Source organism: Paramisgurnus dabryanus, chromosome 12 (assembly GCF_030506205.2).
Source record: "Paramisgurnus dabryanus chromosome 12, PD_genome_1.1, whole genome shotgun sequence".
Classification (NCBI taxonomy): domain Eukaryota; kingdom Metazoa; phylum Chordata; class Actinopteri; order Cypriniformes; family Cobitidae; genus Paramisgurnus; species Paramisgurnus dabryanus.
The window spans coordinates 3,515,532-3,528,884 of record NC_133348.1 but is presented as its reverse complement, the minus strand read 5'-3'; the positions used below and the strand labels follow the sequence as shown (position 1 = coordinate 3,528,884).

Here is a 13,353-nt window from a genome sequence, read left to right as displayed (position 1 = left end):
TCTTCGGGCTGCTTCCCTCTGCAGACAGCGCCGCCATTCCTGGACCCCGTGACGTCATGGCCTAGGCGCGGAGGACCCGGATGGAGTGTGGCGTCATAGGCGTGTCGTCAGCACGCAAACTTGTTTCTAAAACCAGACTTTAAACTTAAATACAAATGCGTACATCACTTTATTTCCTCAAAAGCAGTTAAGTGTATAATTTATAACTCATTGAGATCTATTAATGTAATTTTATATATTAATATATAAAATTCGTTTATACACACAACTAGTTGTTAATGTTTTGTGTTTACTTGTTTTTAGTTTATTTAAGATTGTTACCAATAAATAGTATAAATAAAATAAAACAACGTCAAAATACAGTTGTGAGCACCTGTCACCAGGTGGGAGGGACTAGTCTCGTGGTGAGATAGGTTGTAGGTCTAGTGGGAGGAGTTTATGCATTAGTGGAAGGGGTTCGGATAATTATAAGAAAGCTTAATATTATTAATAGGAGGGTATGTGAGTTCACGATCTGGTAGGAGGAGTTTAGTGTCACACTATTAAAGATGGAAATCTAGGAATCGTGTCTGCCATGCGACCCAGTGGTATATATCATCAGTATCAATTCCCACACTGTCACTTGAGGCGTGTGAGTTGTGCGTCTAAGGACTCGTCTGTGGGTTGCCATGGAGTGGTTTACTTTAATTTTGTGTGTAATTATTTTATTAATTTCTATTAATCTTTTCTTTGGTAAAAGTCATCCAAACGCCCCTCCATGCATAAAAGGATGGATACCTTGGTTCGGTGCTGCCTTTGAATTTGGAAAGGCACCTTTGTATTTTATACAGCAAGCCAGAGACACAGTAAGTTTGAGCTTTTAAGAAACTCTCTGCATGAATAGATCTACATTATTACACAAAAAATTATGGTATTGATTTTTTTTTTTTTTTTGCAGAACTTAGGTGCAAACAGACAGTTTTTGTTTTAGTTATGCATATTTTGTTAAAAAAAAACCTATTTAGCATTTGTGGCATAAATCGGTCAATTTATAATTAGATCTTTTGACAAATGACATTTTTATGTATTGCAAAATCACCCGTGGTTGATCTGCCAGTGGGTTGAAGTCCAAGTCCAGCTGTTCACATGCAAATTTTGCTAACAGTTACATTTTCAGAGCTGTCTATCATGCTTAGGTTTTATCTTTATGGTATTTTGTTTTTATGTTAACAGCAATAAATAAATAAATAAATAAACAAACAAACAAACAATAAAAATAGCTTAAATGCATTATCTAGGTATATATAAGCAGTATATATTTTTCTTTGTTTATTTAATTATTTTTTTTTATCACGGAGTCCTGTGTTTTGTTTATGAACTGTGCCACTTACCGAATTTGGGAAATGTGTTAAGCACAACTAATTTATGCAACTAGGGCAGACTGCAAAAGCCGTACACAGTTCCTCTACTGCCAAAATTTTTGTTTTGGTGTGCCAGTTCTGTGAAAGCTAATGACATGTTTTTTTAATAAAGGATGGACTGAGTGCTTTGTTGTTGTGATGGTGGACCTTAAAAGAAGATGCATTAGTTTTATCAAATAGCAATGAAAGCAGCTGCAACAGAACCGTTAATTAATTGTTATTTTTCTTCTCAAGTATGGACCAGTTTTCACTATTTTAGCAGCTGGAAAGAGAATGACATTTGTGACTCTACACGAAGACTTCCGAGTTTTTTTTACATCCAAAGATGTTGATTTTGAACAAGCAGTACAAGAACCCGTTTATAACATAGGTATAATGCTTCAAAATAACTTTTTATATAATTTTAATGTATGATTATAAATATTAAAAAAGTTACTATACATTTTTTTCAATACATAATTTATAGCGGATCTTAAATGGCTTTTCTCCAATATATTTTATGTCTGGATGTCATTAATGTTGCAGTATGTGATAAAATGATTACTCATCTTATTCTTGTTCAGCTTCTGTCAGCAAGGAGAGTTTTTATGAGTGCCATCCAGCCTGTTTGGCCATAGTCAAGGGCAGACTGACACCTGGCAACACAGCGATGCTCTCTGGACCCCTTTGTGAAGAATTTAATGACCATTTGGAGACCATAGGAAGTGAAGGATCTGGACAACTAAATGAGCTTATCAAGTATAGTCTTTCCTAACATCAATTATTTAGATTCACCATTCACTTAGAGAACAGCAGACGCACCTTCCATACATTTTGCACCAACAACACTGTAAAACAAATGGTGCTAAGTAGTACCAAAAGCTCAAAACCATAGGAGAACCATTTTTAGTGCTATATAGCACCTATGTAAAGAACAAGAAGTGGTGCTAAAGCATGACTATTGCACCATTTATGGTTCAACATAGCACAATATGGTTCTGTTTAGCACTAACAATGGTTCCCCAATAAGTGAATCACTTTTAGTGCGATTTTTGAGTGCAGTAAAAGCTGTAACATTGAACTGTTGTGTGTTTGTAAGGATTTTCAAATTCTAAGTAATTGTTATCTTATCTGTTATATAAACTTATAAATCAGGACTGATAACCCAATCTGTGTTGTTTAGGTCTTTATTGATTGCTTGAATTATTACTCCCCTTTTTTTTGCACACTGGGATTACAGTATTGTAAAATATAGCAATACATACTTGACATATCTTGATATGACCTTGAGATAATAAGTACGGTAAGACAATTATAACAAATGCATTTAAATGTAGGTTTGTAAATCATGCTTGACCGTCTAATTTTTTAGGAGTGTTATGTATCCAGCAGTAATAAGCAATTTACTGGGCCGGTGTAACTCCCCTAGCACCCCCCTCACCAAGCAGGAGTTCCTGGATAAGTTCACAACTTATGATGATGGATTTGAGTATGGATCTCAACTTCCAGACATATTCCTCAAGTATGTCCATGATAGTGTTCATGTAGCTCACTGGTAGAGCACTGCATTAGCAAAAGGTTGTTGAATCCATCCCAAGGAACACAATGCATAATTATAAAAAATTATAAGAAAATTATACCCTGTAAGTCGCTTTGGATAAATGCTTTAGAAAGGATAAAAATATTTAAAAAAAATATATATATTAATCATATTACATTTTTTCTTACCCTATAGGCCAAATAATTTTCTTCTCTTGTTTTATATTAATTATGATAGATTTGTACATAAAAAAATACAATGTTAAGATATAGATACTGAAAAACAATGCAAACAGTTTGTGATGTTTCTTACATGTAAGTTGCCATCCTTTAACAGGGAATGGGCAAACTCAAAGCAGTGGCTTATTTCTCTCCTGAAAAATATGGTTATAAAAGCAGAGGAGACCCTCTCAAGTGAGAATGGTCACAAGGTAAAAATAAACTGAATACTTTACCATTTTTATATGACTTTGGTCCATTTGAGCTCTGAATCATCCATCAACCAACTTTTGCAAATCAGGCTTAAGCCATCAAGTTATTTTATTAAACACTGTATTTAATACCAAAGTTTTTTTGTTTTTGTTTAGACAATACTACAGTGCCTCGCTACATCAATATCAGACAAATATCTGCCCAATTACGGTTTGTTAATGCTTTGGGCGTCCCTCGCAAATGCTATACCAGTAAGTGAAAATTTTATATAATCTCAGTATTTTTTATCTAATTATTCAGATTGAACAGTACCTGTATCATGTGGCTTACTCTCACCATCGATAAAATTGTGTACTATTCTAGGTAACATTTTGGGCCATTGCTTTTATTTTGTCTAAGCCTGAAGTATATAAAATGGCAATGGAACAGATCAAAGATGCTTTCAAAGACCAAGGTAAGTAGTTTCAGTTTATATATAGCTGTTTAAAATGTATTATAATTAATGCATTAAATAATATAATACCTTAAGCTTAGACACCTGTTATGCTTGCATTTCCTGCCAATATCACAAGAGGGCAGCAAACTCATGGATTGCATTGGCCTTGAACTAAAGTAACTCATGCACTGCATTTGATTGGCCTTGGACTACAGTAATGCATGCATTGTATTAGATTGGCCTTGAATTAAAGTACTGTCTGGCTTTTTGCATCTTATCAAGGATCTGGCACTGTCAAAGTTGAAGGCGTTATTTATCATATGCCACTTTTCAGGAATTGGATGTACAATAAAATAAGCCCAATTATTCTGGTAAATGGAGGTCAAGGTCAAACTATACGTATTATAAGCTGGTTTACTGTTTTTATTTGACTTTTTTTTACATTTGCCACCCAATTTCTATTCTGGCCGCAGTGGTATGTATGAAGGGAGAAGGATAATCATATATAATCTTTATACATTCTGTGACTAGTCTGTGGCAAGTGACTAAGAACAGACAACCACAGGCATGCTTAAATCGCAAGGAGATGATGATTATAATGTCTGACAGGTGAGGATATTTGGAGACACGAGACAGGTGAGGGAGCGTGAAGGATGATAGTGAGGCATGCAGGCAAACTGTGAATACAATGGGAACAGAACAGGAGGACTGACAGGGAGGGAGCGTGACAGATTCATACAAAATAGCTGGGGCTGTGTATAGTCTCTTTAGTGTTTGTTTTGCCTTTAAGACAAGAAGAAGACAAAGGTGACTCTAGATGACTTACAGAAGATGCCGTATGTGAAGTGGTGTATCATGGAAGCCATTCGGCTGAGGGCCCCTGGAGCCATTGCTCGTAAAGTAGTGCGGCCCCTCAAATTACAGGTCAGCCATTAGAGATTATTCATATATTTATAATCTATAAAGCATTTCCATTATATTTATGCAGAGTGCAGCACATAGACCAACTGCAACTTTCATGTGTAAATCAAATTCGTATTGAGACAGAATTGTCACAGAAAAGCTCTAAGTGCAGTTAATAGCAGGCTGTTTATAGTAGGACAATAAAAGTCCTTTTAGACATCTGAAGCATTATGTAGACCACTGCAATAGATAATGGCTCCACCATTCTATAGATAAAATATAGGATTTGCATTTGCACTTTGACTCGCTACATTAAACAGAGCAAACATTATCAGGCTTTCTCTTGGCTTACCGTGTTTATGGAAATATGTACATGTGTACATGCTTTTTGTCTTTCAGAATTACATCATCCCACCTGGAGACATGCTAATGTTGTCTCCTTATTGGGCTCATCGTAACCCCAAATATTTCCCAGATCCTGAAGATTTCAAACCTGTGAGTAATTTCACTGTTGTTCGTTCTGAATGATCTCAGCCACAGGAAGAGGTTAACACAAATTCCACTATAAACCAAAATAAGAATTAAACAGACAGAAGACACATGCTCATAAAAAAGTTTTTCCAATAGGTAAAGTCCTTAAATATTGAATGTTTTTGTATTGCGTTACCAAAGGAGTCTTTTTATTTTGTTTTGCTCTTTGATGCATCAAAAATGGAACTGGCATCCGTTTTATTGGTATTTACTTTCAATAAAAATTCCCACTTTTCTTTTGTCTGGCAAGCTATGGAGTGCTATTCAGAATGTGTTGGAAAACTCCAGCTGCGCTCCATTACAGCGGGAATAATAGGTCTATGTGTTCGAGAAACGCCTGACAGTTATCTTCACAATTAACCTTCCGGCAAACGCCTATAGAGATTCCATTACGCTCCTGTCTACTAATGCTATTCTGGCTTGAGGGAAATAGTGGACCGGGTCAGTCCTACATCGTTTTTTAGCAAGACATTTGTTTACTTTAAAAGCCGAGCCACCATGCAAGCAAAACCTCTCTTTATCACATTATAAAGGGAATTTTTTTTATTCAGTTTTACTTTGATGTCTAAATTGATATGCATGGTTTCATGATTTAGACAATTATAGAATTTGTGAAAACTTGGAACTTTTTGACAGTGTTTTAAAGTTTGATTGTCGATTATAATTTATCATTTGATGGACCTTTTATGAAAAGTTATTTAAAGATTACTGTTAATATGTATTGGTATACCTTTGGGACTCATAGGGGTTTATAGGGTGTGTTCTGAACTCGACCTCGCCTGCATGGATTATTTTTTGATTAAACTTGTCTTCCCACAGGAACGATGGGAAAAGGCAGATTTAGAAAAGAATGTGCTCTTGGAGGGATTCGTGGCATTTGGAGGGGGGAAAAATCAGTGTCCAGGAAGGTTAGAAAAACTTTTATGTTTATGCAAATAATATTCATTTTATGTGCTAATAATTGTTTTTTCATTGGACAGCTGAATCGATAATCTTTTCAAAAGGATTTAAAGCGGCCATTTTGAGATGAACTTTATTAAACTCTATTACACTTTTATTGAAGACATTGATATATTTTTCATATGTACACTCTCAGAAATAAAGCAACAAAAGTTGTCACTGGGACGGTACCTTTTAAAAAGGTCCTAATATGTGCTATTTTGGTACAGATACTTTATATACCTCTGAGGTACCAGTATGTACCCCTACTGTACCAATGTGTACCTCTGAGGTACCAATATGCACCTTTAGGTACAAAAGTGTACTTTTTGAAAAGGTACCGCCCCAGTGACAGCTTTGGTACCTTCTTGTACCTTTATTCTAAGAGTGGCTGTTCCTTCCCAAAAACTTGCCTCCTTTTTAAATGTTGGTCCATGCATAAGATGGACGTCTAGGCATAAACATCATTCAGCATCTAACACCATTGTTAAGAGACCCATGTTTTTTTTTACATGACCTACATGTTGTTTACCTCTATTTCTCTCCGTCTGTTTATTGAATGCAACGTTATGCATATTTTGGGCAAGACTGATGTATCCGCTTGCACAAAGGCTGAGACTTACCAAATGGCACAAGCTGCAGGAGCCCATGCTTTTCCTTTTAACTCTATTGCCCTATATCTCCGTTCTTTTCCATTATTTACGCCAAGATAAAACCAGAAATTGGTACAAGAAGGTTGAGGAGGATATGGATTGCTAATGACATCATCAGGGTCCTTGGGGATTGTGCAGCCATGGTCAGTATGACGTTAATAGAGCCATATAAAGACTTGGGAAACATTCCCAGCTGCACATGAAGATCAAAAGCAAAGGCACAGTCCACTGACCTTTCTGGAGCCTGTCCACAGTCCCTTCAGAATAGATGCAGACACGCTCCGCCTTTATCACACTGAAAATATATCTGGGAGAGATGCCCTGTAAAACATTTCAGCCGAAAACTTAAATGTTGCTGTTTACTACGATGAAATCAAAATCAGTAATATCACCTGGATTATTCATTTTATCAGTATTGCAACTGAGCTGCATCACACGTAGCCTCTTTATGGTCATGTAATGTATTAGCATAGCTAGGGCATCACAGCAATATGAAAGAATAACAGTGAAGTATGATAGTGTTGCCAGCATGTTTGCTGAGGAAAAATCAGTTTCCATCTGTGGCTGCAAACTTACTGCATTCAAATGTTTCCCAGACAGGGTTTTGATTAATCCAGGACTAGGCCTGAGTTATATATTAAGACATTAAAGTAGATTTTACAAACAAACATAAAAAAAACAATTGAGACAAATGGTTGTGATATATGTTAATGGCTTTTTTAAGATGTGAAATAAATCTTTGGTGTTCCCAGAGTACATATGTGAAGTTTTAGCTCAAAATACCATATAGATAATTTATTAAAGCATGTAAAAATTGCCACTTTGTAGGTTTGAGCAAAAATGTGCTGTTTTTTGGGTGTGTCCTTTTAAATGCAAATGAGCTGATCTCTGCACTAAATGGCAGTGCCATGGTTGGATAGTGCAAATTAAGGAGCGTGATATCCCCTTCTGACATCACAAGGGGAGCCAAATTTCTTAAACCTATTTTTTCACATGGCTGCAGAGAATGGTTTACTAAAACTAAGTTACTGGGCTGATCTTTTTCACATTTTTTAGGTTGATAGAAGCACTGGGGACCCAATTATTGCACTTAAACAAAAAAAAAGTTAGATTTTCGTGATATATCCCCTTTAAGATAAGTCAGTGCAAGATGTTTTTAAATTAAAGCAGCTCAAACATGCTTTAGTCTGGGACTAGCCCTGTCTGGGAAACCGCCCCATATGAGTGTTATTTTAGAGTGTCATAAGGATTTTAGTCTGATTCTTAGACAGAGGTCACAGTAACAATAATGAGCTTTAGCTGATCGTGCCCATGAATGACTACATTTCATTTTCCTCACCCAATGTGATTTGATTTCGATCATTTCAGGAGATAGGTTACTTGCGTCACCAATACAATGCCCCCGAATTAATCACGTCCCCAAGGTTACTTTGGCTAATTATTTCAAGATAGACGACCAGCTAATCTCACTTTCTCTTTATTGTCTACCTTTGTTACTTTCATTCTCACACTTTCACAGGAACCACCACATATTTGCCAACCATCAAATGCAATCTAAGCATTTAACATATCTTTCCCAACCCCAGGGCCGGCCCAAGGCATAAGCGAACTAAGCGGCTGCATGGGGCCCCATGGCCACCAGGGGGCCCCCAATTGTTTTTTTTACAATTAAATAACTTAAACAAGTAATATACATGAATGAATTAATGAATATGAATTAATTAATGAATAATTCAAGACAAAAAAAATCTGATTTGCAGACAACTACTGTGTGTCTGCAGTGCTAGCGTTTGAGTCATGCGCAATATAGACACCTCACGTTAATTGACAATTCGCGTCAGCGTGCAAGTGCGCGTAACTGTAATAAATGATAAACCATGTCACAAAAAAGTAGGCTATGTATCCCTCTGGTGCCAAAAAGAGAAATAAGAAAAGGTGAAAAAAGTAAAAAAAATAAAAAAAGTGGTGTGACAGATCGCAGTTGATCCGTTATCGACCCACAGTTTGGCTCGCATGCGATTTGCAGATTAATACACACATTTAAATAGGGAAAGTTTATCATTTCATGTGTTTCAAAGGCTTGCAAATGTTAACATTTCGAGTGATTTTAAACCATTTAACCTGCAAAAAGGCGCTGAAGTGGGCAGCTTTATGGACGCACATTCGGTTGAATGTGTCCGGTCCTGCTCCAGTCATACGTTATCCTCACTATGCCCTTCAGAGATCAGAACACTTGATGTTTAAACTTTAGAGAGAGTTACGCTACTGTGTGTCATACTGTAGTCCATTACCATACTTTTGCCGAATAGAGCCAAAAAAACACCTTTTTATGCTGCACCGTTTGTAATTCGTCCTACATCTGTGTGTGCGCGCACGCGCGTTTAAGTGCCCTCAATAGTGCACACATGAGAGAGACGCATTTCAGAAAGCACGGGGCACATACAAACAAAATGATCTCCACAGTATTCTTTTTTCAATAAACACATTTGTTTATGTCTTAGGTTTATGTATAGATTAGGCAGAAACCAGGTCCGTGCTTCTCTTAAGGAGACAGTAACCTCAATTAACCTACTCAAGTCTGTGTCATTAATGTTAATCAAACAATCCAAGACAAAGAGAAAATCACTTCTGTAGCTCTAAAAAATAATAATTATATTTAATTCATACAATAAAGACAGGGTTATGATTCATTTGATTTGATTTCTGTACTTAATGCTAATTTTAGCCCTTACTTTCTTTTTATAAATGTTTGTAATTTCTTTATTTTTTTATTAAAAAATTGGTTATGGGGGCCCCCAAACAAATTCTGCTTAGGGCCCCTAAAGCCGAAAGTATACTCGGGACGTCCGCGTATGCGCGCCGTCCGCATGACGTCATTTTCGTCATCAGGAGGGTGCGCGGACGGCCGCGCGGACCGTCCGCGTGCAGCCCAAAATTTGAGACCGCGCGGACAGTGCGCGTACAGTCCGCGTACGACAGCGCATGCGCGTGAAAATATTTAGACAGGACACTCCACTATAAACAATTATACAAAGGAAATAAACAGCATTTGCACACACACTATCGTTTTTCTTCTTTAACTTTTACTTCTTCCAAGAACAGAAAGCTCTGGAGCATGTTTGTTTGATTCCTGTTCTTTGTTGTCTTCTTGTTTGTTCTAAACTGTGTTTGCAATGGTGGATCAGTTACTTTTCTTCACCTATCCTAATGTTTTAATGTACTCTAAATGTCACAAAATCAGTGCTGCACTGACAGCCTGTTAGACTAATAATTTGAATAAGAAATCATTTGTATTGCGTATAGTGTCGAACGCGGCCATCCGCGTGTAGCCGCGGGGACTATACCCGGAAAGCTGCGCGGACGCGTGCGCGCGCGAGCCGGACGCGGACGCGGAAAAAAAGTATACCCGGCCCTTAAGAGGCTCGGGCCGGCACTGCCCAACCCCTCTTACCTCCAGAAAAGGCCTGTGGTTCAGCAATGGCTACGAATGCATTTGGAGTTTGAACATTTAAACGCAAAACTGGAGCATTATTCACATTTTGCCTGTTCGTTTTCCTAGTATTCAGTTGCGCTTAAGAGGAGGTGGCAGCTACATGCAGTTTACGATCAGAATACTAATATATGGAGCAATTCGAGCAGACTTGGAAAGTCAAGAGCACTTTATAGAAATAATTTAAATAGGTGTCAATACCTGTTTGTTTACTGTCGACAGGTGGTATGCCGTTATGGAGCTGCATATGTTTGTGGCCATGATTCTCCAGAAGTTTGAATTTACTCTGTTGGATCCGGTGCCTAAACCGGTAAGTGGGCCGAGAAAGATGAATGTCCAATGCGGAATGGTTAAATAAGCCTTGAAAGAGATGGCTTCAAAGTAGGCATTAGGTTAATCATTTCCAGATGTGTTCCTATGGCAGTATTTACCCAACAACAGCCCAGTCTAATGCTTAAGCACCATCCTGCGCTTTCCTCTTGCAATTCTCAGGCTGCCCAAAAATAACTTTGTTAGTTTATCCCACCAACATCTCACGAGCCTATTTTATGGGTCAAAAAAGTATACTTTGGAGAAGAACAAAATACTAGTTTTAATATATGTTAATAATATAATGAAATATTTTATTATTACTTACTAAATATATGTCACATGTATGATTCTTTTAGAGCCCTCTGCATCTGTTGGGAACCCAGCAGCCCGAAGGATCCTTCGCTGTGAAATACAAGCACAGATAGAGTGCTTAGTGCTTTGTTTAAAGTCGTTGTATCCTGGGATGATCTTCAGACGTTTGAAGAATCAGCATTAACATGATTTAATAACTTAGACACGGGCCAACACTGTATTTTTGTAAAGGAAACCAGGAAGTTATGAATCCTAAAGGTATTTTTAGCTCTTACAGTATATATTTTGGAGATTTGTTGTGTCAACCTCTTTTATAAGTAATGGCATAATAGAGGTGATAGATTTCAGAAAGCATGTTGTGGAAATTCCTCTCTCAGACCGAGAGCTTTTATCATATTCAGGAAGTATGTAATAAAGTAAATTAAGGTTCATGGGTATGTGACTCCTAAACATCTTGTATGTGAAATAGACAAAGTAAGCCAAAGTTTATAGACAATGTATCTAAGTGGTGGTTCTCCTTTGTGAAGCAAAACTATGTAAACACATTATTACATCTATAAACATCGCTTTAGCAGTGCTTCTTTTTTCTGCAGTGGTAAAAAGGATTGTTTTTATAAACACATCTGTCTTTTAGTCTGTATGGGCTTTACTGCATCTGTGTACACTCATTTTTTCTAACACATTATAAGGAATGATTTACAATGAGCAATTTTTATATGTTTGAAGTGTCCTTAATTTGTAAGGAAAATAAAATGTTTACATTAATAAAATGTAAAATCAAGTGACATTGCTGGTGTCTTACATTTTGGAACAATAAACCCTTGTGGTGTTTTGCTGTGTTTTTGTTTCTGGCAAGGTTTTATTGGGTTTCAGAAAAGAGCTTGGTTCTGAATTGTCTGTTAATGCAATATTTTTTTTTGCAAGTATGATTTTGACAAGCAGGGTCATCTTTCAGGGAATGGACAAAAGAATGTGAACACCAGGGAAATAGCTGATATCCCCTTCATTCAAAATGTGTTGGAATAAGGCTAAGCTCTTTGTACATTGACTGATTAAATGTCACTCACCTGTAGTGAAACCAACTCATGTCACTGTTTCAAAACAAGTCCCACTCTCTGAATGCAAGTGAACAACATCCAAAACTCTGACTTTAAGTCAGTGATGGAGCTGAAACGAACACATTCTTTGTTTCCCGCTAAACTAAATGGTTAACAGGCAGCCAAAGACTGATGCAGGTATTTTGAAGTGACTGTAATGCATAGTTTTGTAGTTCTCAAGACTGGTCTCGGTCTCAAGACCACTTTTTAAAAGTCTTGGTCCCGTCTTGGAATCGACCGCATTTTTACTCGGTCTCGTCTCGGTCCCAGTCAAAGAGGACTCAGAATTTTATTTCAAGACTAAGACCACAACTGATGGCACACTGCAAAAAAATGATTTTCAAGAAAAGAAATCTTAGTTATTTGTGTCTTGTTTTCAGTAAAAATATCTATAAATTCTTAAATTAAGATGCTTTTTCTTGATGAACAAAACGACCCAAGAAAATAAGTCTAGTTTTTAGAGCAAAAATATCAAATTTAAGTGATTTTGTACATAAAACAAGCAACAAATTCTTTAATTTTTCTTGAATTTAGTGTTTAAGAAAAAAGTTCAAGATTATTTTGCTTACCCCATTGGTAGATTTTTTTTCTTTTTTTTTTTTCACAAAATCACTTACATTTGATATTTGTTGACTCAAAACTAGACTTATTTTCTTGGGTGTTTTGCTCATCAAGAAAAAGCATCTTAATTTAAGAATTTTTTGATATTATTACTGAAAACAAGACAAAAACATATAAAAAAATTCTTGAAAATCATTTTTTGCAGTGCACATCACAAATTTATTTTTTATCATTAATTTTATGCAGTTTATTCAGGTTTGGCATATGATGTTGGCATTGTTTAAGGATTGTTTAAGTCTCTCGCAATGACAGTTTTTCTAATTTTATTACTAAAAACACCTTCATTGTGTTAAGTGGATGGCAAGCAGTTCAGATTAAATGGTTAAGTTGATTTCAGCTCCTTAGTGTTTGTTCCACTTTTATTTGCTTATAGACAAAGATAAATTCCCATATATCTGCAATAACTTCTCTAATGGAATACACACACACGCGCGCGCACACACACACACACAGACAATAAGTGCCTAATCATTTGCATATTCCACATTTTATCATAAGTGTTTTAATGCAGTGACTTGCAATGGTCTTGGTCTTGACTTGGTCTTGGCCTGTCTTGGTCTTGACTCGGTCTCGACCCTTTAAAGTCTTGGTCTTGTCTCGGTCTCGGCCTGTCTTGGTCTTGGTCATGACTTGGTCTCGGTTTAGGTGGTCTTGACTAGTAATGCATTGTAAAAATAAATTGGACTTTGTTCTATGGCATCAGCATCAC

General features: G+C 36.7%; 1 protein-coding gene across 3 annotated transcripts; it reads left to right on the top strand.

Moving 5' to 3' along the window:
• The first annotated feature begins 46 nt into the window (after positions 1-46).
• cyp39a1 (cytochrome P450, family 39, subfamily A, polypeptide 1) lies at positions 47-11,765 on the top strand. Of its 3 annotated transcripts, none has more exons than XM_073816346.1 (13): positions 47-186; positions 740-845; positions 1,635-1,770; positions 1,964-2,138; positions 2,752-2,901; positions 3,256-3,349; positions 3,506-3,601; positions 3,714-3,804; positions 4,577-4,710; positions 5,089-5,184; positions 6,040-6,128; positions 10,525-10,612; positions 10,971-11,765. In XM_073816346.1, the coding sequence occupies exons 3-13, from the start codon at positions 1,674-1,676 to the stop codon at positions 11,037-11,039; spliced, it is 1,179 nt and encodes a 392-aa protein (XP_073672447.1). In that variant the 5' UTR covers positions 47-186; positions 740-845; positions 1,635-1,673; the 3' UTR covers positions 11,040-11,765. The 3 variants fall into 3 exon arrangements, with proteins under 3 accessions (XP_073672447.1, XP_073672446.1, XP_065112276.2); XM_073816345.1 differs by lacking the exon at positions 47-186 and adding an exon at positions 282-631; XM_065256204.2 differs by lacking the exon at positions 47-186 and having other exon boundaries at positions 282-845.
• The last annotated feature ends 1,588 nt before the right edge of the window (positions 11,766-13,353 follow it).

Coding starts and splice junctions, on each gene's coding strand:
- cyp39a1 (XM_065256204.2), top strand. CDS start 669: ATGGAGTGGTTTACTTTAATTTTGTGTGTAATTATTTTATTAATTTCT. Junction 6,129..10,524: donor AAAAATCAGTGTCCAGGAAG/GTTAGAAAAACT, acceptor TACTGTCGACAG/GTGGTATGCCGTTATGGAGC. Junction 10,613..10,970: donor TGGATCCGGTGCCTAAACCG/GTAAGTGGGCCG, acceptor TGATTCTTTTAG/AGCCCTCTGCATCTGTTGGG.